Here is a 25858-nt window from a genome sequence, read left to right as displayed (position 1 = left end):
GAGGATTTAAAAAACTTTTACCTACTTTTTCGACTGTAAATGTATAATTAATTATTTAAAGTTTATTGATTAAACTTTAACTAATTAACTAATTAACGAATAAAAAGGAAATAAACAAACGAACGAAAGAGGGAGACGCACGGTTTTTGAAGTGGTTCAGTTTCACAAATCGAAACCTACTTCCACTATTCTCGATTAATAAATTTAGTACCTTTCTACGGACTACAAATTTACTAACCCAACTCGTACAACTAACCCTAGTTGTAACTCAAATGAGTACCGTTAAATACTCGAGTGACTAACTTACGCTAATAATAAAGCACTAATGATTCTACTAAAAGTTCACGTTAATGAATGAATAAGAAATCAATTAAGCACTATTATCTTATAACGATAACTAAAGAACAAATGCACAAGTTTATAAACACATGACCTTTTCGAAAATAGAAAAACGGTTTTCTTGTTTTGAAATACACGGTTTTTGCTCTTAAAAATAAAATCAATTTTATGCTTAAAGGTCTTACTTTTAAATGTTGCAAAGGCAAAGTATTTATAGGCAAGGAAGGAGCATGGCACACGGTTTCACAAGAAACCCTAATGGCCGAAATATAAGATATGCAAACAATCATATCTTTGTTATTTCTTTCCTTAAAACCCTAAGAGATAATAGAGAATATTCCAAAAGATAATTCATAAGATATTCTCCTATTATTCTTTCCTTAAATCTTAAGATATGATAAGATTTTCCATAACAAAAATATCTTTATCATAAATTACCAAATCAAGCTAAAACATAAAATATATGTCAAGAGAATAAAATCTTAACAACAATAGCTTTTATCCCTTAGGTTTACACGGAATAAACACGGCCCATATGCCTCGTTTTTCATGAAAACCCTAGCTTAAAGTTAGGTCAGATTTTAGGGTTTAAGAGTATGCTTTGTTAAAATCCTAATTAGTAATATGGCTCAACTCATAAGTTGATCCAACATAATTACTAACCATAGGCTTAAAATAAAACCACGCTCTATATGAATATGGGCTTCCTTATTAAATAAATACTTTTGCTAGAACATTTAAAAGAAACAAAAACATTTTTCAAAAGCAATTTTGAAAACATCTTGAGTCGTGTGTCAATACAAATTCAGCATCTCAATGTTATAGTAGAAGAGCTATAACATTAAGCTCTTTCACAAGTAATGTTATAGCTGTCAAGCAATAACTTTACCAGTATAAGAAATTCATTCTTATTTTACCATTACGAGATAATCACCTATACTATTCTAATCTTCATAGGAGATCTTCGAGTATAGTCTACTTCAACATCCAAGCTTGATTAATATTTAGACGAGCTTCGTCTTCTCATAATGCTTGAATATCTGTTCCATAATCTTGATTCGTAATTGAGGGCTTGATCATAACATAGTCCTGTATACTTTCATCACAATCTTCTAAGCTTGACAAATAGTAAGTCTAATCTGAAGGGACTAAAAAAACGATTACGCGCAAGGAGTATATAAAGAGTAAAGCACTCTTGACATCATCAAAACACAAACATATATTCTATATGGTTCAACAAATTCCCCCTTTTTGATGATTGCAAGTCTCCTAAAATTGTGACTAAGTATGTAGTACCCCCTCAAGATAATACCGTCATCTTGATAATAAAGATCAACGTAAGATCAAGACGATTATCACAAAACCGAAACTTAAAAGGACTTTAAGAGACAATCGGTCTTGACAAGGAGCAAATTTAGGTAGATGCTTACCAAAGACGTTCTTTCCCCCTCTTGACATCATCGAAAAGATAAGAACAAACATAAAATGACTAGAATAATATAAGACGAGACAAGAGATATGAACGATATAAGAAATTAATAGACCATAGATAAACATAAGTACCTAGAAATTAAAGTAGCACACAAACTAAAAGAGAGCATGTCTAAAGCCCAATGGGCCGAATAACAACATGTTTTAGAACTACTTGGGCCATAACCACAAGTAGATTGCCAAAATGGGCCAAATGGTAGAGTTGTGCAAAATACACCATTAGAAAATCAAAAGAAGTTAAAGCTAATAAAGGAATGTGCGAAAAAGACGAGCGGTAAGGCAAGGCTAAATTTGGCGGGTCTTATACGGGTTAACATAATCGGGACGAGTGCGATGTTCCAAAGCATCAAGATGATCAAAAGAGCTCCTCACAAGTGTAGTTTGAGCTTGAAGACTTCGCTCAAAGTTGAGGACCTTCAAAGACAAAGCCTTTGTCGCCTCCAAAGTAAGACATTGATCGGCCGCCATTGCTTTCCCGTGCATAACCAACGTACCTCCTTGACTAGTGAGAAAATAGATACGATCTCCGTGTTGGAACACTTCCTCACGAATTGCCTTCAACTCCCTCTCAAAACCAGTAAGCCTTTTATCAACCTCGTCCATCCGCGCATAAACCCGAGCACTATCCAATCCACTATTCGAGGACCGTGAAGGCCCAACCCGAGACATGGCCGTGGTTAATGCCGTGGATTGCTCCTCAAATTTTGCCATCAAAGAACCCATAAAACTTTCCAATTTAGCTTCCATAGCTACCAAACCAACATCACTAGAATTCTTTTCAACATTCTTAGCAAATACCAATTCGGGTCCATCAAACCCGAGACCCATTAATTTGATTACACGATCACACATGCTATCCTTCGTACTAACACCGTAACTTTCCCGTCCCATAACTTGTTTTATTTCCAATAATCTTGATATCCACATCCCATATCGTGGTACAAAATTTCTCCTTGGTGACGGTTAGACTCGTTTGAAAAATACGGTTTAGAACAAGACTAGCCAAATTGATTTTTCGACCCTCCAACCAAGAATACACAATTACCGCTTCATAACTTGACACCTTATCCCGTCCACCCCTTCTCGGCACAACCGTATTCCACAAAAAGTTCAAGAGAAACTTGATTTTTGCCGAGAGAGGACGGACCACAATATTACCACTATCCGACCCGACCTCATCAAAATAACTTTTAATAACTAATTATTTATCATCATCCACATTAGACCATTACAAACTTGGATTAATATCGATTCCATCATGAGGAACCGAAAAGGCCGAACGAAAATCGTCAATAGAAACGGTCACATCAACACCATTAACGATTGCATGCAACACACCATTCTTAACTTTGACTGAGACAAAAAATTGGACAACCTTAACCGGGTATGTAGGACTCGAATACCGACTCACATCACCCCATCCTTGAAAATCAAGAAAGTCGACAAAAAACTTAAGAGAAGGAATTTGTGTCAACCAAGATTTAGGGTAATACCTTCCTCCATGGATTGAATATGGCAAAACCCGAGAAACAAGAATACTCTCTTCTTTTGTCATCCGAGCTCGGTTCAACCCAACCTTTGTCACGCTTTTTGAAGCTTCCCGAAACAGAGTTCTTGAAATCCCATTCCTAACAATGATTTCGGGTTCACTAGCCTCCTCAACTTCATCTACTATAACCTTATTCTTACCCTTGAAAAGCCGACGCCTTTTACCTTCGGAAACCGCATCATCCCGACCACGAAACAGGGGAGGTGATGGTTGTGGGTTTGGTGAAGTAAAAGTGGAGGAATTAGGATGATGAGATGGTTTTTGTTGTGGTTGATTACACGGGTTTCGTTGGTGTTGGTTACGGGTTGAAAACCGTGTTGTTGCATGTGGAGGAGTCATGGTAAAAGATTGAAGATGATGATGATTATGGAGATTGAGTGAAGATTTGGTAAAGAGAAAAAGTTAATGCAAGTGGGGTTGTGTCGTCAATCGTACACGGTTAGAGGTAATTATAGGGTAGGAGTCTAGGTTGAGTCTAGGTTTTGGTAAACAAGTGGTAGTTGATCAATTATGGTAAGTAAATAATATAGGAGTTGGAATAGGATACTTAGACGAGATTTTATATAGAAATATAGGAAAGATTTGATAGAATTTGGAAAATAAAAGAATTATGGTGTATCTCAATTTTGGTAAAAGATAAAGTTTGTATGTAAACCTAATTCTAAAATACAAATAGAATATATATGATAAATAAATTTCTATAAACATAAATATTCATGCAACGCAATATACGGATATAGTCATACAATCTTATCTTTACTAATCAATCATTGAGAGATTAAACATATATAGAAGCTTAGGTACCAGTGATTAAACCAATTTCCAACCGTAAAGTCTCAAAACGTTCTCTAGCTAAATATTTTGTCAAAATGTATGTCCATTGTTTCTCAGTACTACAAAATTCAAGTTTTATATTCCCTTTCTCAACATGGTCTCGTATAAAATGGTGTCTAATTTCAATGTGTTTGGTACGTGAGTGCTGCGCGGGGTTTTTGGAAATTATTATAGCACTCGTATTATCACATAAAGTAGGAATACAACCTACGTCAACACCATAATCACGTAATTGTTGCTTAAGCCATAATAATTGAGTACATACCAGTCCTGCTGCAATATATTCGGCTTCTGCTGTTGAAAGGGCAACTGAATTCTGCTTCTTTGAACCCCACGTGATAATGCAAGGTCTAACGAATGTTGCAACACCTGACTTACTTTTTCTGTCTAGAGAGCATCCTGCGTAATCTGCATTTGAATATCCGATCAAATCAAAATTGCACTCTATTAGATACCATAAATATAGTTTGGCCGTTCCAATAAGATATCGTAAAATCCTTTTTACGGCCGTGATATGCGACTCTTTGGGAGATGATTGATATCTCGCATAAATGCATACGCTAAACATGATATCTGGTCTACTTGCATTTATGTATAGTAACGACCCTATCATCCCATGGTAAGTTATTTCATCAACAGGCTTACTGTCTTCATCCAAAGTTAACTTCTTGTCTGCGACCATCGAAGTAGGCATATCATGGGAATTTTCCATTCCGAACTTTCGAATTAATTCCTTGATATATTTTTGTTGATGAATTTTGATGCCTTCCTCAGTTTGTTGAATTTGAAGACCTAGAAAGAATTTTAATTCTCCCATCATGCTCATCTCAAATTCAGAAGTCATCAACTCCGAAAAATATTTGCACAAGCTACGGTTGGTCGATCCAAAGATGATATCATCAACGTAGATTTGAACAACCAAAAGGTCAGTACCCTCGGATTTTATGAATAGGGTTTTATCAACAGATCCTCTATTAAATCCACTGTCAAGTAGAAATTTTGATAATCTGTCATACCAAGCCCTTGGTGCTTGCTTCAATCCGTACGGTGCTTTGTCTAATTTAAAGACATGGTCTTCAAATTTACTATCCTTAAATCCAGGGGGTTGTTCTATGAAGACTTATTCCTATAGATACCCATTTAGAAATGCTGTCTTGACATCCATTTGGAAGAGCTTCATTCCTTTATGAGCTGCGAAAGCTATCAGAAGTCTAATAGCTTCAAGACGAGTAACAAGTGCAAAAGTCTCGTCATAATCTATTCCTTCTTGTTGGTTATACCCTTGTACCACCAATCTTGCCTTATTTTGAATAATGACTCCGGCATCATCTAGCTTATTTCTAAATACCCATCTTGTTCCAATAACAGATCGATCCTTGGGTCTAGGAACTAAGTGCCAAACTTTGTTCCGTTTGAACTGTTGATGTTCTTCTTGCATAGCTATAATAAAATCTGATTCTGCAAGAGCTTCCTTGATATTTGTTGGTTCGATCGTGGATAGGAATGAATAGAACGAGCAAACGTTTTTCAAGGATCGTCTCGTTTGAACTCCCTTCTTAATATTGCCAAGAATATTATCCATTGGATGTGAACTCTTGTATTTCCATTTAGTTAAAGTACTTGCTCTTCATCATTATTTGACCTTGACCCAACTTCATTTGGGTCAGAATTTGAGGACGTTCCCCCTGAATCCAATCCTGGTGTTGTAGTAGAGCCGGATATAACTTCGGACTCATTACCTTGATTTGGATTCAATGTTATAGTAACATCACTTATAACATTAGATTGGGAATCCTTATCTTGAGACAATGTTATAGTATCATCAACTATAACTTTAGTTTTCTTCTTTTGTTCTTTAGAAGAATGATCAAGTTTACCATTTATTCCTTTAATCTCATTATCCTCCGTTTCTAATTCTGGGGGATCATCTCTGGAAAGACGAAAGTCAGGTTCGTCCAAGTCTTCTTCCTCATCCTGTAAGGGCTTATCAAACACGTTATCTTCATCAAAAATAACATGAATACTTTCTTCAATACAAAGTGTTCTTTTATTGAAGACTTTGTAAGCCTTGCTATGATCTGAATAACCTATAAAAATAGCCTCATCACTTCTAGGGTCGAACTTACTTAACCTATTTTTACCATTGTTATGTACAAAACACTTACTTCCGAAACAACGAAGATGGGAGATATTAGGTTTGCGACCTCTTAGAAGTTCATAAGGAGTTTTCTTAAGGATAGGTCTTATCATAGCATGATTATGGATGTAACATGCAGTACTAATAGCTTCAGCCTAAAAGTTACGAGGTAGACCACTATATAAGAGCATTGTACGGACCATATCTTCTAGTGTTCTATTCAAACGTTCAACGACACCGTTTTGTTGAGGAGTTCTTGGTGCAGAAAAGTTATGTCCTACACCATTAACTCTACAATATTCTATAAAGGCTTGATTATCAAATTCAGTGCCATGATCCATACGAATAGACACAAGGCTAGTCTTATATTTATTTGAACAAGTTTCATAAGACAATCAAATTCATCAAAAGTCTCATCTTTTGAATGAAGAAAGATAGGCCATACATACCTTGAGTAGTCATCTACGAGGACAAAGACAAATCTGGATCCTCCTCTACGTCTTACCTTCATAGGACCACATTAATCCATGTATACCAGTTCCAGGGCTTGATTTGTGCTTACAACTCTTTTAGGTTTGAACGATGATCTCACATGTTTGCACCTAGCACACGTGCCACACATTTTTTCTTGGTCGAACTTGATCTTAGGTAATCCTTCAACCAAGTCCCATTTCTTGAGTTTGTTCAAGGTTAGTGAGCTAATGTGACCAAAACGTTTGTGCCACAAACAAGGATCATCAAATGTAACTTTCATGCATGTAAAAGAGTTAGTAGGCATGACATTTAAATCTACCATATACACATTCCTTTTCCTATGGCCTTCAAGAATAACATTGCTTATACCTTCAATTATAATGTGGCAACTATCAGTATGAAAAACAATCTTGTTACCTTTGTCGCATAGTTGAGATATGCTAAGCAGATTATGCTTGAGACCATCTACTAGATAGACATCACTGATTGCATGTGACTTAGAAATTCCAACTTTGCCCACACCAATCACTTTACCCTTCTTGTTGTCCCCAAACGTCACCTTTCCTCCGTTAAAAGGCTTGAGTGAAAGAAACAAATTCTTATCTTCGGTGATGTGTCTTGAGCATCCATTGTCAAGATACCATTGATTGTTTTCTTTCACCATTACCTGCAGAAAGTATTAGATACAGTTTTTAGGTACCCAAGCTAAGTTGGGTCCCTTATGATTAGTTACTCTATATACTAAATCCTTTCGTACCCAAACTTGTCTAACGGTCGTATTTTTAAACCTTAGGTAGTTTTGTCTAGGAGGGGTTCAAGGTTTAGGGATATCTCTTGGTCTCACATTGCCATTCTCCTTGTGTTTAGGTTTGCTTTGTTTGGATTGAGAAGGAGCTTGTGAAGGGATAGGTTTTTTTGTGCGATCGAAAGCCATATCATAGAACCAACGAAAGTTATTGTTCCTTTCTTCGTTAGGTTCTTTTGTAGGGGATTTTTCGTCCTCGACTGTTGTGTCAACCGTTTTAACAAATTTGGTATTTTTTCATATATCATGTACACGTTTGACACAATTGTCTTGGATGTGACCCGTATGACCACAATAATTGCAAATCAAATATTCAAGGAGATCAACATATTTTATTTTTCTGAAATCGTAATCAGAAGGTGTTGATTTGCATTTAGAGTGATCTCTACGGCTGTAACATTCATATCCTAACCCCATCTTCATATTATTGTCATATTGTTCGGTTAGGAAGTTTAAGAATTTTGTGCTACCTTCCCACTTATCATGGACTTTCCTTGCGTGTAGAAGTAAGTCCTTTAGGTTCTTGATTTCTTCAAGGCATTTCGTGTGATCTATGTCATTATCCTTCTTATAATTATCACGAAAGTCTTGGAACCTTTTGTTAAGAATAAGTACAACATCTGAATGTTGTTTCTTAACAGTGATAAACTCAGCCTTAGATTCTTTCAATTGTTTTGTGAGAGAATCGATTTTTTTCTTTTGTTCTAAGATCACTGCTTCATCAAATGTAATCTTAGTCACTAGAAGTTCCTTGGCTTTTCTAAGTTCTAAAGTTATAGCTTCATTAGCTATAACTTTGGCTTGAAGGTGCTTAATATTAAGCTTTAGATTTGAAGTTATAGCTTCATTAGCTATAACTTTAGATTCTAATTCCTTCTTTTCAGCATTAGCAGTATCTAATGTTGTAGCTTTATCAGCTATAACTTTAGATTTCAACTTCTTAGCTTTAGCCTTTAGAGTGTGATTCTCCTCAGCAATATCAAGAATCTGTTCCTTTAGATCCTTTAGTTCCATATCCTGTTCATGACATTTATCGAGGGATTGCTCAAAGAATTCAATTAGGGCACTTTTGGACAATTTCTTAACAAGTTTCGTTAGTTCAAGATAACTAACCTCATTGTCGTCATCTTCATCTTATTCTCCTAGAAAACAATAGTTTGATTGAGAATTTGTGCTATCATCGTCGCTGTCGAAAATTAGGTCAAGACTGATGCTGCTGAGACAAAGGTTGGCTACTTTGTCATCTTCAGATCCTTCATCATCTTCTGAATCAAGATCACCCCAACATGAAGCCATCATTACATGTTTGAACTCCTTCTTTGTCTTCTCGCGTTTTGCCTTGTCCTTGATTTTCTCCCATGTTGGACAATCCTTAATCATGTGATCAGATTCTCCACATTTGAAGCAACCTCTGTTAGGAAATGATGATTTTGATTCTGTTGCTTTCTTGTTAAACGACTTGTTGTTGTTATAAGACGATTTTGCTTGCTTGTTTCGAAAGACTCTATTTTAAAAACGGCGTGCAAACAAGACGGTTTCATCTTCTATGTCGGAATTAACATCTTCACTTTTCAAGGCCATACTTTTACCTCTGCTTGGTTCAGCGTCATCGGCATTTAGAGTAATTTCATGGACCATGAGAGCACCAATGAGTTCTTGGTAGGATAGGTTTTCAAGATCTCGCGATTCCTCCATTGCTGTGACCTTGGCACGCCACTTTTTAGTCAGGCTCCTAAGAAACTTCCTAGCAATGTCCTCGTTGTTGAACTTTCTTCCTAGGTTTTTCAATTCATTTATGATACTTAAAAAACGTGCGAACATACTATCCAGGGACTCATTTGCCTCCATACTGAATAGCTCATATTTCTGCATTAACAGATCTATGCGGTGTTTCCTAACAATGGAAGTACCTTCATAAGCTAATTCAAGGCCGTCCCATATTTCCTTGGCCGTCGAGCACGAAGAGAACCGATCGAATTCATTAGTAGTTATGCCATTCTGCAATAGACTTATAGCTTTGGAATTCTTTTCAGCCTTCTTGTAGTCGGCCTCGATATAGTCCTCTTCCTTTTTCTCGTAAGTAGTGCCTTCACTGGAAGTAACCAAAATTTTAACTGGTTCGTTTTGGATACTCTTCCAGCACTCCCAATCAAGACCTTTCACATAGTGAGTCATCATGTTTTTCCATAATCCATAATTCTTCCCATCAAAGACGGGACACTTGAGATATTTGGAATCCATTTATCATGTGATAGGCATCGGAATATAAAACGATAAGATAAATAAAGATAGACAGATCAGCCCCTTTGCGGTTAGGCAATCAAGAGCACGAGGGTCTGATACCAATTAAAGAGTCTATCCATCCGAAATACTCAAGAGGGGGGGGGGGGGAATTGAGGATTTAAAAACTTTTACCTAGTTTTTCGATTATAAATGTATAATTAATTATTTAAAGTTTATTGATTAACTAATTAACTAATTAACGAATAAAAACGAAATAAACAAACGAACGAAAGAGAGAGACGCACGGTTTTTGAAGTGGTTCAGTTTCACAAATCGAAACCTACGTCCACTATTCTCGATTAATAAATTTAGTACCTTTCTACAGATTACAAATTTACTAACCCAACTCGTACAACTAACCCTAGTTGTAACTCAAATGAGTACCGTTAAATAGTCGAGTGACTAACTTACGCTAATAATAAAGCACTAATGATTCTACTAAAAGTTCACGTTAATGAACGAGTAAGAAATCAATTAAGCACTATTATCTTATAATGATAACTAAAGAACAAATGCACAAGTTTATAAACACACGACCTTTTCAAAAATATCAAAACGGTTTTCTTGTTTTGAAATACATGGTTTTTGCTCTTAAAAATAAAATCAATTTTATGCTTAAAGGTCTTACTTTTAAATGTTGCAAAGGCAAAATATTTATAGGCAAGGAAGGAGCATGGCACACGGTTTCACAAGAAACCCTAATGGCCGAAATATAAGATATGCAAACAATCATATATTTGTTATTTCTTTCCTTAAAATCCTAAGAGATAATAGAGAATATTCCAAAAGATAATTCATAAGATATTCTCCTATTATTCTTTCCTTAAATCTTAAGATATGATAAGATTTTCCATAACAAAAATATCTTTATCATAAATTGCCAAATCAAGCTAAAACATAAAAGATATGTTAAGAGAATAAAATCTTAACAACAATAGCTTTTATCCCTTAGGTTTACACGGAACAAACACGGCCCATATGCCTCGTTTTTCGTGAAAATCCTAACTTGAAGTTAGGTCAGATTTTAGGGTTTAAGAGTATGCTTTGTTAAAACCCTAATTAGTAATATGGCTCAACTCATAAGTTGATCCAACATAATTACTAACCAAAGGCTTAAAATAAAACCACACTCTATATGAATATGAGCTTCCGTATTAAATAAATACTTTTGCTAGAACATTTAAAAGAATCAAAAACATTTTTCAAAAGCAACTTTGAAAACATCTTGAGTCGTGTGTTAATACAAACTCAGCATCTCAATGTTATAGTAGAAGAGCTATAACATTAAGCACTTTCACAAGTAATGTTATAGCTGTCAAGCTATAACTTTACCAGTATAAGAAATTCATTCTTATGTTACCATTACGAGATAATCACCTATAATATTCTAATCTTCATAGGAGATCTTCGAGTATAGTCTACTTCACCATCCAAGCTTGATTAATCTTTAGACGAGCTTCGTCTTCTCATAATGCTTGAATATCTCTTCCATAATCTTGATTCGTAATTGAGGGCTTGATCATAACATAATCCTGTATACTTTCATCACAATCTTCTAAGCTTGATATATAGTAAGTCTAATCTGAAGGGACTAAACAAACGATTATGCGCAATGAGTATATAAAGAGTAAAGCACTCTTGACATCATCAAAACACAAATATATATTCCAAATCAACAATCAACAGATATCACAATATCAATCGTACAACAATCACAATACAATCTTAAATCAATTAACAGTAAACCGAGTAGGGAAACCCTACCTTAGCACAACTGCAATTAGATACACAAGTAAGCTAGAAAGGCTCCTCTACGAATTCTCAACCTAACAACAATCACATAATTCCAATTACCATATGCAAAACCCCTTTCCCACAAATACAAATTAGGGCAAACCCTAAAAGATAAATCAATAGAATTTAAGAAATCAAAGGCTTACCGACATAATCGATGCAACGAAAGATGAACTAGACTCATGAACAATCCGTGCACTTGAGAGAGATTTGGGGAGGATTAGAGTTACGTTGTATTGTTTAGGTTTTGTAAAAGTGATTAGAAACTGTAAAACGCATCTTAAATAACTCTAATCCTTTCTAAATCAAGCCGCGGAATTAATACCCATAAGACCGGATACTCGGTCGAGTAGAGAGTATACTCGGCCGAGTATCCTCTACTCGGTCGAGTATTCCAATACTCGGCTGAGTATTCCTGGGCAGTAAACTGTCCAGAAACACACGACACCCTTACTCGGCCGAGTAAGCCATATTCGGCCGAGTAACAGACTTAGAAAACCGTGGTATTATACTTTTTGTTTTCTATTTTCAAGTTTCGAGGATGAAACTTTTGAAGGTAGGGTCATTGTAACACCCGCGATTTTAACTTAATGGGTAATTTATTAAAATCACTAATTTTATAATACTCAATTTTATTTGGCACATTATTTATTTAGTTTTATACGTTCAAAATCGTGCTTTAGTTTCATAAAAATCAATTTGGTTTTATTTTAACCCGGTAACCCCTTAAAAGTCGTATATGGGTCCTTTTAGTGCAAAACCGAGTCACAAACCAGGTGCCTTTGTTATTGGGCCAAAACAAACCTATGGACCATCTTTTAGTTAACAAAACCCCCTTTTGTTAGGGTTTCCTTTCTAATTTTTCAGCATCTCCCTTCATCTTCTTCCCTTGTAAAAGAAGAGATTTCCACCATTAAACCTTCAAAAACTCAAACCTTAAGACAGATTCCATTTCTTCGTTTCTCAACAAAATCTTATGATTTTTGTACCAATATTCTCCTCTCCTTCTCCTCCTTCTTTCTATGTAAAAAAAATCTTAACTTTTGAACCTTTTAGAAAATCCATCTTTTTGTGAGAAGAGGTTTCTAACCTTTTTTGTCTTAAACTTGTCTCTAGGTGGAAGCTTTAGAATTTCGGAGTAGTATTGAGTCAGAATCGTGTCCTTGAAGAGCTAAAAGGTAACGGTGATGGGTTACTCGGTATTATATCAAATTATATGCTTTAATTGTTAAAGTTTAGTTTTTAGCTAGTAAAGTTACTACCTTTAATGCTATTAATGAATTTTGTTGGATTATTAATGTTAGATGATATTTTAATTGTATTTTTATGTTATTGAGATGACTTATTGAAAATAATATCAATTGGGTAAAGTTGGTTTGTGAGGAATGGGGTGTTGTTTAGCTATTGTATGTATCTTGTAGTTTGCGACGATCTTTGCTACATGTTGTAGGTGTTTATTGTTGAGATATGGTGGGTATGTCGTAGTTGCGATGGTCTTTGCTTATATGATTAATATGGGGTTGTGAATATACCATAAAATTGAATTGGGAATGAAGTTCATGCCTTGTTTGTGTCGTGGGAAGCAGCCCGTAGTGCGGCTTTCAGCCTGACCACTTTTCATAAAATGGCCCTAACTCCTTCGTTACTTATTTGTTTTGTGTTTATGACCTACCGTTAGAACCTTAAGAGGATACGATATCATTTCCAATTGGTTTCACCTCATTCTTGTGTCCAGAACTCAAGTTATAATCGTTTGAAGTGGACCTTTATTGTAGTCGAGTACTAAACTTGTTATAAATTGGGTTTTACGTTTCTTGTTGGGTATGCATCTTAACCTTGGTTCTAATGCTTGTGTATGGTGTGTTGACACCTTTTTATCATTGGAGCTCCTTGCTTATGTCTAATTCACATGTTAAACGTTGGTTTTGGTTGTTAAGTTTAAATGCGGTTCGGTTTGGATTCGTTTAGATTTTACCTAGCGTTTTACATTACTTAATTCATTTGTTATCGTTTGTTTATACTATGTTTAATTAAAATATAAATATGGAGTATAATATTTATTCATGTTAGAAAAGTATGAAATGATACTATATACTTCATATTTGAGTTCTCATTTGTTTATTTACGTTTTGCCTCGTATTTCGTATCACTTAATTCATTTGTTATCACTTGTTCTATTTTAAGCTCAAGTAATTAACTTGTAAATATGAAATACAATTTTTAGCCATGTTATACAAGTATGAAATGACTTAGTATATTTTATGGGTTATTACTTGCTCCTTTTCACGTTTTTATCATATTTCAAGTATGAGTGATTTATTCTAAGTAACTACTGGTAATGAGTCGTACTCTTGTGAAAATGCCATAATGCTATGCCTTCTTGCTTGACTTATATTTGCGCCCTACTTGTGCTGTTCTGGCAAGTACGGGTTTGGCCTACTTGTGCTGTTCTGGCAAGTACAGTTTTGGCTACTTGTGTTGTTCTGGCAAGTACGATTTTAGTTGCTTGTGCTGTTCTGGCAAGTACGGTTTTGGCTACTTGTGTTGTTCAGGCAAGTATGATTTTCGCTATTTGTGTTGTTCTGGCATGTACGGTTTTGGTCACTTGTGCTGTTCTGGCAAGTGAGTTTTATCTTAGTCTTTTCCAGGAAAAAATTAGTCTAAGAGTAGTAAATATCTTGCTTGGTTATGGTCATTGGCATATGTCTTTCTCACAAGAATTTACGTCTTATGTGGTTGAATGAAAGAGTCTTGGTCCTATCGGACACTAAAGGTGAGATGCAAGCCTTCTAGTTGCGCTATGATTGCCGGGATTGATGCTCCCATCCGTTCTCATGGTGAGATGCAAGCCATGAGTGCGCATGTGACGTTAATAGACACGTCCCGTGCAATGTTTGTTAGAAAATTTCCAAAGTAATGGCTATGGTTTTTAACTATATGTATTGCGATGATTGACGACTCGGTTATCTATCTCACATGACTTAAGTACTAGTTTTGTGTAATTTGGATAGTTGCATATGTCACATTTCATTGGAATTCGTGCTTGTGATTAACTAACCGTATCTATGTTCTTTCCTTTACTTCACTTATTTAAATATGCCTACGACATGCTCATTTGCTATCCTATCTCGCTTTCTCTTATTATCCTAACATGAATGATCCCAAGCTTATTTGTTCAAGTGATTTGTATCCCGTATTTATTATGTCTTGCTTTATTTGAGCTCTTTGTTATGTTCATTTTTGATATAATATGGCAGGAGACTTTAATACTGTGCTCACTCCTGTAGAATGTTTGGGTGGCAACACAACTGATGCTGAGATGGAACACTTCCAGGAGTCTGTCTCTTTATGTTGTGTAGAGGACTTACAAGCAACTGGAGCTTTATTTACTTGGTCCAATAAGAAGGAACCAATTCATAGGGTGTATAGTAGACTGGATAGGGGGATGGGCAATCATGAATGGTTGCTGGAGTATGGGGATTATATGGTTCATTTTCACCCAGAGGGAATTTTTGATCACTGTCCATGTACTATTGTGCATAAGAGAACTGAATTGAGTGGTAGAAAGAGTTTTAAATACTTTAACATGTGGGGGCAATCTCCACATTTTAAGGATTGTGTAAAGAGTGTGTTAGAGAGAAGGTACTCTGGTACAGAAATGTACCAACTGGTGAAGAAAATGAAAGCTCTAAAGCCAGTCTTAAAGAGTTTAAATAAGAATTGCTTCTCAGATCCAGACTAGCTTGATGGATAATCCTGGGAACATGGATCTGATACAACAGGAGATGGAAGTGTCTCAGGAACTAAAGGCATTGCTTACTGCTAGAGATAGCTTCCTAATGCAAAAAGCCAAGATACAATGGTCTTTAGAAGGGGATCTTAATACTGCATATTTTCACAATAATATTAAGAAGAGAGTTTTACAGAATAAGGTTCTGAGTATTGAAGATCATAATGGCAATTTATGTACTGATGGGGACAAGATTCAAAATGCTTTCTTAGATTACTATACTGAATTGCTGGGAACTCATAGCATCACTGATTCAGTTAATACTCAGGTGGTTAGGAGAGGGAAATGTTGTACTTCAGCACACTGGGAGATCTTAAACAGGCCAATAACTGCAGTAGAGGTTCAACAATGCTTGTTCAGTATTCCCAAAGACAAATCTCCTGGTCCTGATGGGTATACATCTCAGTTCTATAAGGATGCATGGGGCTTAGTAGGTGAAGAAGTGTGTGCTGCTGTGCTCAATGTTTTTGATAGTGGTAAGATGCTAAGCCAAATTAATGCTACTTTGATTAAACTTATCCCAAAAATTGATAGACCTGAAAATGTGAAGCACTTCAGGCCCATAGCCTGTTATAATGTCATTTATAAGATAATATCTAAATTTATGTGCACCAGGCTAGCTGCTATTCTTCCTGACCTTATTAGTAGGAATCAAGGGGCTTTTATTCAAGGCAGGAGTATCCTTGAGAATATATTGATTTGCCAAGACTTGGTGAGAATGTATAATAGAGGGAATTGTTCACCTAGATGTATGTTTAAGCTTGATCTTCAGAAAGCTTATGATTCTATAGAATGGAATTTCATTAATAAGATGTTGGTGGCATTACAGTTCCCTGAGAAGTTTAGGAAGTTGCTTATGCTTTATGTGACTACTCCAGTTTTTCTTTGAATCTCAATGAGGCAACTTTTGGGTTCTTTCCTGGTAAGAGGGGCTTGAGGCAAGGGGATCCCATTTCCCCCTTGCTTTTTACCATTTGCATGGAGTATTTATCAAGAGTTCTGGAGTTTGTAACACAAAAATGGGAATTCAAATATCACCCTCTCTGCAAGGGGCTTAGACTGAATCATCTGCTCTTTGCAGATGACATGCTGCTATTTTGTAAGTGGGATACTACTTCTATAATGTTGATGTTGAGAGCTTTTCCCACTTTTTCTGCTACATCTGGTTTGAAAATTAATGTATCTAAATCCGAGGTTATTTTTGCTGGAGTATCAGATGCAGTGAAACAGGATATACTTCAGATTTCAAGGTTTACAGAGGGGGTGTTACCTTTCAGGTACCTTGGCTTACCAATTCAGGCTTGGAGACTGACAAGGCAGGATTGTAACATCCTTGAGGAGAAAGTAATTGCAAGAGCGAGGGGGATTGGAGCTCGAAAACTGAGCTATGCTGGTAGATTGACACTGATTAACTCTATGTTAAACACCTTAAATAACTACTGGTCATCGATTTTCCTTATTTCTAAAATGGTTATTAATAGGATTGTAGCAATATATAGGACTTATTTGTGGGATGGGGGTATTGAATATCAAAGAGCCCCACTGGTGGCATGGGATAAAGTCTGCTGCAGCAAGAAGTTGGGAGTTTTGGGTATAAAAAATGCTGAATTATGGAATATAGCAACTATAGGGAAGTTGGTGCGCTGGATTTATAATAAAGCTGATAGATTGTGGGTTCAGTGGATTGATCATATCTATATGAAAGGAGCTGCCTGGGCTACTTATGTTCCTCCTGCTGATTCTAACTGGAATTGGAGAAACATATGCAAGGTAAGGGTAAGGATGGATGCTGGGTATGTGAATTACTCTTGGATGCCTGATCCTAAGGGTTATTCTGTCGGATCTGGTTACTTATGGCTGCAGGGAATGCACCCCTCTGTGCCATGGTACTCTGAGATTTGGGATAATTGGTGTGTCCCAAAACATTCGTTTATTGGATGGTTGATAAAATATGAGGCACTCAATACTAGGGAAATTCTTTACAAACCCCACTTAGCCGCCACTGAGTGTTGTGTCTTATGTGAAAAGGTAGTGAAACTCATATGCATATTTTTTTCTGAATGTCCTTATAGCAAGCAGATAATAGAAAGGATTGAAGACTGGCTGCATCTCAAACTGGACCAGGGCATCATTCAAGGGACCGTCCTGCAGAAACATACTTGTAGAATGGCTAAACTTGCTTGTTGGTATCATATTTGGCTCGAGAGAAACAAATGTCGAATTAAAATGAAGCTCACTAGACCTGATTACATTGTAAAGGAGATTCAAAAGCTGGTTCATGCTCGACTGTAACATTTACTTGTATATCCAGTTTTGAATATTGACAAAAATTGGGCTCAACACTTAGATATCCTCTACTGATTGGCAGGATACTATGTGTGGCCTTAGAACTTTGTAATCCTTGATGTATCTTTGATTATTTTTAATGAAAGCTTACATTTTACCAAAAAAAAAAGACAACTTTTCGATCGAGGTATGGTCATTATGAGTATGTGGTGATGCCGTTTGGGTCTGATGCACTAGCACTGTTTATGGATTTGATGAACCGGGTCTTCATTCAGTTTTTGGACAGGTTTGTGGTGGTGTTCATAGATGATATCTTAGTCTATTCTAAGACTAAGGAGGAGCATGAGGAGCACTTGAGGTTGGTGTTGCAAACTTTGCGTGACAATTAGCTATATGCAAAGTTGTCTAAGTGTGAGTTCTGGCTTGAGGAAGTTGCCTTTCTGGGGCATGTGATTTCTAAAGATGGTGTATCTGTGGATCCAACAAAGATAGAGGCAGTGTCTAAGTGGGAAACACCGAAGAATATGGCGTAGATCAGAAGTTTCTTGGGTTTGGCAGGGTACTATCGTCGGTTCGCAGAAGACTTTTCAAAGATCGCCCAACCTATGACAGCGTTGATGAGGAAAGAGAACAAGTTTCGTTGGGATGAAAGTTGTGAGACGATGTTCCAAACATTAAAGGAGCGTTTGACCACAGCTCCAGACTTAGCTTTACCTGAAGGGTGTGAGAACTTTGAGGTATATATAGATACTTCAAAGAATTGGTTGGGATGTGTGTTGATGCAAAATGGGAAAGTAGTTGCCTTTGCTTCTAGGCAATTGAAGCCTTATGAGGAGAACTACTGGACACATGATCTAGAGTTGGGTGCAGTTGTGTTTGCTCTCAAGATTTGGAGGCACTATCTTTATGGGGCGACCTTTAAAGTGTTTTCAGATCACAAGAGTCTCAAGTATATCTTTACTCAAAAGGAGCTGAACATGAGACATAGGAGGTGGATGAAGATGATATAGGACTACGACATGGATATAATATACCATGAAGGGAAAGCAAACGTGGTTGCTGATGCGCTGAGCAGGAAGAGTGTGCATTCTCTATGCATAACTATGCTTTGATGAGATTGAGAGATGAGGTGGGAAATATGGGGATACATGTGATACAAAAGGGGATGGTAGAGGGGACTTGATAGTAGAGCTCGATCTTTATGATGATATTCGCCAGAAGCAGGCTCTTGTTTCTAAGATTTAGGAGTGGAGAGCGGGAGTAGAGAAAGAGACAGTGTCTCGCTTCTCTATTCATACAGATGGGAGTGTTCGGTTTGATGGGTGATGGTGTGTTCCTAGTGATGAGGAGTTGAAAAAGGTGATCATGACAGAGGCTCATTGCGCACCGTATTCAGTACATCCAGGTGGTGACAAGCTATATAGAGATTTGAAGAAGACTTTCTGGTGGCCTGGGATGAAAAGGGAAATAGCTGAGTTCGTGGCTCGATGTTTGACATGTCAGGAGTTTAAGGGAGAGCAGCGATGACCACAAGGTAAGATTCAGTCTCTTAAGGTACCTGAGTGGAAATGGGAATCTCTCTCTATGGACTTTATAGTAGGTTGACCGAGGAGCCAACAAGGTAATAACATGATATGGGTGATAGTTGACCGTTTGACTAAGGCAGCTCACTTTATTCCTATGAAAGATGCATGGAGTAAGGTTCAGTTGGCTAATGGGTACAGGAAGCATGTGATGAGGTTACATGGAGACCCTAAGGACATTGTGTCAGATCGAGATGCGAGGTTTATTTCTCGGTTCTGGCAAGAGTTGCAGGAGATGATGGAAACTAGCTTGAAGATGAGTACTGCTTTTCATCTTGCGACATATGGACAGACAGAGAGAACTATCAAGACTCTGGAAGATATGTTACGAGCTTGTGTGATGGAGTTTGGAGGTAGTTGGGAAGATAAGTTGGATTTGATCGAGTTTTCTCACAACAACAACTACCATACGAGTATTGAGATGGCACCGTTTGAGGCTCTGTATGGGAGGAGGTGTAGGAGTCTAATTTACTGGGATGATAGAGCTGAGGTAGTGATTTTAGGACCGCAGATGGTATAGGAGATGATAGACCAAGTGAAGGTGATTAGACAAAATATGAAAGTGGCCCAGGATCGTCAAACGAGTTATGCAGACTTACATCGCCGTGACATAGAGTTTCAGGTTGGGGATAAGGTTCTTCTGAAAGTATCTCCTTTGCGTGGGGTTATGAGGTTTGGTAAGAAAGGGAAGTTGAGCTAGAAGTTCATAGGACCATATGAGATTTTGGATCGTGTAGAAGAGGTTGCTTACCGGTTAGCTTTACCACCAGCTTTGGATCGGGTACATAATGTATTCCATGTGTCTCAGTTACGGAAGTATGTGAATGATCCTTCCCATGGGCTAGAGGTGGAGAACATCGAGTTGGATGACTTCTTGTCTTATCTTGAGGTGCCAAAACAGATTCTTGATCGCAAGGTTCGGAAAAATAGGTCCGAGGAAATGGTGTTGCTTAAGGTTCTATGGTCTAATCATGAGGTTGAGGAAGCTACTTGGGAGGCGGAAGAGGCTATGAGGGAGCGGTATCTGTCAGGTATGTGTTCTTTGGGGGGGGGGGGGGGAGGTAGGAGTGTTTAAAATCTAGATCTCTATACTCAACATATTCATATATGTTAAAATCTAGATCTCTATACTCTCTTGTTCTTGAGCTTTCCTTAGTGGATGAACAAGGATTCAAGAAGAGAATCCCTCCCAAAAGTATTATACCCAAGATAACAACTTAATAAAATTAATATTATTATTACTAGAATAATACTAATTTTGTATTAAAATTGACCCAAAAATATTATTGGACTCTCTATTATTTCGGTTTAGAGAGAAGGAAGAATTTTATCTTTCTAAAACTCTAATTTTAGATGAATAATGAACGAATAATCTAAAAAGTTTTAGGTAGTGAATATTAGGTAAAATGAGGAGAAAAACCCATGGTTTTTGCCTCTCAAAAACCGGGTGGAATGGGGAAGGGAAGAGGGACAATGCATGAACAAAGTGTTCTTCACAATGACCACTAGGTTTGCATGGCTAGTTTTTAGGTAAATCATTATGCTTACCACTAACATAATTAACCTAATATTTTCCTAATCCTCCCATTATTTCGGTTTACATGGATAAAATGGACTCCATTTTATCTTTGTCAAATTGTCAATTTGTCACATGTCACATGTCATATGTCACATAAAATTGTCATATATTTTTAACATATTAAAAATCAACGCATTAATAAAAATACGTTATATACAAAAATCGACTTAGTAATTCGTAATTACTAGTACCAAATAATTTTACCAAATATAAATCACAATGTCTTGTATTTACAATAAATTATTCATTCAAATGCAATTGTTTCTTTAAACAATAATTTCATCCAAGTAATAAAACAATTCGATTACTTAGGCCGTATCTTATTTAATCAAATTACAATGAGACACGTAAATATTACTTCCAAAATCGTCCGTCAATTTTAAGTAATTTAATTGACCCATATTGTCATACGATCAATTAAATGATCAATTAAGAGTGTTACCCTTTAGGTATGACCTAAGGGGATCAACTGGTCACCACCGTCTCACGACAGTAATGTCAAACTCTAGTCAGCCAATCATTACCGATATGTGTGGACCAGTTGACAGTAAAATATTACTTCCCAATTGTATTCTTTAAAATGAGACTTAAACATGTGATCATTATGATCAACAGTTGTGATCGCATTATTGTCGGAGGACACATATTCCAACAATCTCCCACTTGTCCTCGACAAGTGTCCGTCACCAATTCTCCTGTCCAATTACTATCTCCCACTCAATGCAAGGTGTCTTTCAGGTCGTACTTGCAAGTGATCATATCGAGAGTGGTTTCCTCGATCTGGAGAACAACTGATTGACCGGAGTTATCCACCATGGATACATTCCGAGCGTGGCCACGCATTTCCAGTTCATTACTCCTCGAGTGGCCCTGAGATGTTGTTATAACCCTGACTAGGGGTGGAAAATTCCAATCGCACTCATTCCCTTCGACTAGCCACAACCATCATAACCCAAAATATGCCCATTTGACCCCATTTACGAAGGTCATAGTAACACAAATCAAAGTTAATCTGAAACTGTGCCATCTTAGGCGAATAGTCTTTAGTCAAAAGAATCGACTCATTCGAATACTATAGTAGCTCTCGCCACGACCAGGCTATATAAATTTGCCAGAACTCTATAAGCGGTCATAAGGCCCGACAAAATGTTCCTAACAGTCTGCCTATGTGATCGACTAGTCATTCTCATATGACTCTATGGCACTTGAATTTGCCATCAATCGCATCACACTCTAGTCACTTCGAGACGTCACCTCATGTAAGTAACTATGGGCAAATACAATGCTAATCCGTGTTCACTTTAACGGGGTTCAATTGTCTCTACAACCCGTTTGGATGTAACAAAGTATAAGGTGAGTTAATAATAACTCAAACGACAAATGTCGACATCACATTCCGGTAGTCAATACCATATTACAACCTTGTGATGCATATCGTAAGTGTGTAAACACTTGTTTGATTGCAATAGAAGTTTAACATACCACGTGTCCATGAGTTCAAACTTCTTATAATCGCATTTTCCTTTACGTTCATGTTATCTTCTCATAGCATGAACCTTACCAAGTACACATCTAGGTTCCCAACCTCGGTTTTGGTTCTTTATCTTGAGAGAACTTCCTTGTCGATTATCACATAATAAACGAATTTGTGGTGAATGATATAACTTGTACTGATCAAGTACTCTACCCACACACAATGCACTAGGTATATGTTTTGTAGAATCTTGCAACAATTATCAAGATGATTAGCCTAGCACTTCTCACAAGTCCTAGCATTATAGGAAAAACTAGTTTTGAGTAACTTCTTATTCAACTAAGTATCTTTCCAAACTTCCTATTTCTCCTTTTAGCGTAAGAGCTTAGGATTTTCATAAATCCTTACATGTGTTCGAACTGCAATATGTGCAACCTCTTGACACACAACAGAGTCTTCTTGTCAAACACTGAAATCGCTCATCAAATTCTCCTCGAGAATTCATGACGTTTCATGTATGGCTTGCCAACGATCCATCATGCTCTTATGCATATGATATATTTTGGACATGTGCATGATTATTCTAATGGCAGAAACATTAGTAACCTTTAATCATGTCATCAACTATTCTTAGGTTCAAGGAACGACCATGACTGCTAATGGCCTTTCCATTTTCATTTACATGAATAACCTACGTTACTTGTTGATTCGATGTGTATGTCTCTATACTTATCCAACATCTCATGATGTGATTGGATTCATCATAGTCCATTTTCATCCAGAATTGAAAACTCAAATACTCCTTTGTGAAGGAAGGTATTAGCTCATCATTCTTCAATGAGTGATGAGTTATAAATTTTACAAGATGATTGCTCCCACTAAATTCCATGTCTACACATGATAGCTTCCAACTCCCACTTAATTCCACATAATTCGCAATTGACTCCTCAATTGAGACATTTCAAGAATTAAAATATATATTTCTTTGTTTAAGTTATTTGAGATAAAACCATATATGTTCCCATCATATCCTTTCAAAATACTTATTTTGAAGTGGTCTCATCTTAACCTTATGGAAAGAGATTTTAATCTCTAACTCATTCATATCATAATGATGCGTAGAATGTCATTGTTTAAATATAAATAATATCTAATACATGTCCTTCAAAATACCCTTTTCGGAAGAAGGTTTAACCATTTCATTTTCATAATGAGGTTAAGTAATGACATTTGCGTGGTTAATACTTAACTTAGCTATTAAGGATATCGGTATATCAATCCTTGCAACCTCTAGTCATAAATCTCATTTATTTTCTAGGATGTAACTTTGATTCATTTAGGCTCTTAAGTAAATATCAATGTTGAAACTATTGGTCAAAATTTATCATAAACTAGTCAAAGCTCTTGTTAAGACTTTACATTAGTCATTTTCTTCCAAAAATTCTTTTGGTCTCCTCGTGTAGTTATCTTGAGAAAACATTCTCTTGATTACTTCACTTGGTCTCTTTTGTCATGTAGATCTATTCGAGACCATAGATCTCATCTATTGGGCATACTAGATAAATAGATATACCTTTATTCAAATCATTCTCCCTTGCGTAGATCTCATTTACACAAGTACATAGATTTATCTTGGTGTTGTGTCCTCATTTTTCTCCCACTCTATCTTTAGAATAAATACACTAGAGATTCAAAGATAGTATATGAGACACAAATAATGATTTTTGAAGTATAAGGAGGACTATCTCATAGGTTGACTAATTGTTTTAGATTTTGTAAGTGTACTTGGTGATTAACTTTCCTTTAAGAGAGTTCATTAACTCAATATCACTTTGTAAATGATCATACACAAGTCTTTAGCTTGTGGTTATATAATGAATCCCATCATTATAGTTGTTAATTAGATCACTTTAAGTGAATAATCATATGTTTCTATGAGCAAGCATGTATAGACGAATTTTAGAACAAGGATAAAAATGATAAAACGGGTGACTTGGGTTGCAAACCAAGCCACCATTATCCAAAATACAACCAATTATCCAAAATATATTTCCATGTCAAACACGGAAATCAAAAGGTTCTAAAATCCAAAACATAATTAAAATAAGACAATAAAAAGCGAAGCTTCATGGAAGCTATTCCTAGCTTCTCGATGGTTTCTCAAGCTTGCTTTTCTTTTCCCTTGTCCTTGCTTGGTGGAGGCCCTATTTACAATAAAAAGGGGATACATTATCACAACTTTGTATCACAATGCCATAGTTGAATTAGAAACATAAAAGAAAGGATAGTCATTTACCTCTTTGGAGTGATCTTTCCAAATTTTAATATCACCAAGGTATTTGGAACAATTTCTTTTCCAATGTCCAACACCATTACAATAATGGCATTTATCAAGAGGATCCTTCTTGATCTTGGAGGTGCTAGCTTCATAAGTCTTAGCTTTGGTGAAAGTGGGAGCTTGCTTCTTACCCTTCTTCCCGTTCTTTTTGAGCTTCCCCTTGCTTTTGGTGCTTATGTTAAGCACATCTTTTGGTGGGTTCACATTTAACCCCATGTCCCTTTTGGCTTGCACAAGTAACTTGTGCAACTCTTCAAGAGACACGTCCTTGTCTTGCATGTTAAAATTCACCCGGAATTGAACATATGCCTTGACTTTGGATAAGGAGTGTAGAATCCTATCTACAATGAGTTCTTTGGGGATTTCAACCTTTTGAATTTTCAAGGTCTCAACTAGCTCCATTAATTTGAGCACATGAGGGCTAACCTTTTGGCCCTCTTTGAAGTCAAGATCAAAGAATGTCGCGGCCGCCTCATATTGGACGATCCGCGGAGTTTGTGAAAACATTGTCACAAGCTTGGAGTAAATCTCATTAGCGGTGCCCATATTAAAGGCTCTCCTTTGGAGATCCGCCTCCATCGCAAAGATCAACACGTTTTTCATTGCGGCAGACTCCTTATGGTAAGCCTCATATGCTTCCCTTGTGGCGGCGGTCGACTTAGTATTAGGTTCGGGTGGAGAGGCCTCGGTAAGGTAACGAAGCTTGTCGTCACCTTGGGCGGCTAGTTTGAGTTGGGCATCCCAATCGGAGAAATTTAACCCATTCTTTTGAAGTTTACATCGATCCATAAAGGATCGGAGCCATGAAGTATTAGTGAGAGGCGTGGCGTTGGTGTTTGGATTTGCCATTTGTTATGAGAAATAAGAGCGGTCTACAAAACAACATAGAAGGAATAAAACATATGTCGTTTTAATAATAATAATACTCGTAAAAATAAGTTTAAACAAGTTTTATTGCATTTATCTAGTGACCTCTACCCAACTTAGATAAATGATTCCAAGACCCAAATTCATATCGACTTAGGCACGGTAGGGCCGATTCATCCCTTATCAATATAACTCGGTGGATTAACGCTTAATCGATTCTACTTTTAGAACTCTT

General features: G+C 36.7%; 2 protein-coding genes across 2 annotated transcripts; both read left to right on the top strand.

The window, feature by feature from the left end:
- The first annotated feature begins 14956 nt into the window (after positions 1 to 14956).
- On the top strand, positions 14957 to 15448 carry LOC141648901 (uncharacterized). The gene has a single exon (XM_074457608.1). The coding sequence runs from the start codon at positions 14957 to 14959 to the stop codon at positions 15446 to 15448; it is 492 nt and encodes a 163-aa protein (XP_074313709.1).
- A 1026-nt stretch (positions 15449 to 16474) lies between these two features.
- LOC141648899 (uncharacterized) lies at positions 16475 to 17788 on the top strand. Its single transcript, XM_074457607.1, has one exon. The coding sequence runs from the start codon at positions 16475 to 16477 to the stop codon at positions 17786 to 17788; it is 1314 nt and encodes a 437-aa protein (XP_074313708.1).
- The last annotated feature ends 8070 nt before the right edge of the window (positions 17789 to 25858 follow it).

The sequence above is a fragment of the Silene latifolia genome, chromosome 3 (assembly GCF_048544455.1).
Source record: "Silene latifolia isolate original U9 population chromosome 3, ASM4854445v1, whole genome shotgun sequence".
NCBI classification, from domain to species: domain Eukaryota; kingdom Viridiplantae; phylum Streptophyta; class Magnoliopsida; order Caryophyllales; family Caryophyllaceae; genus Silene; species Silene latifolia.
Note: the sequence above shows the minus strand (reverse complement) of the source record. Positions and strands in the feature narration are given on the sequence as shown.

Coding starts and splice junctions, on each gene's coding strand:
- LOC141648901 (XM_074457608.1), top strand. CDS start 14,957: ATGGCAGGAGACTTTAATACTGTGCTCACTCCTGTAGAATGTTTGGGT.
- LOC141648899 (XM_074457607.1), top strand. CDS start 16,475: ATGGAGTATTTATCAAGAGTTCTGGAGTTTGTAACACAAAAATGGGAA.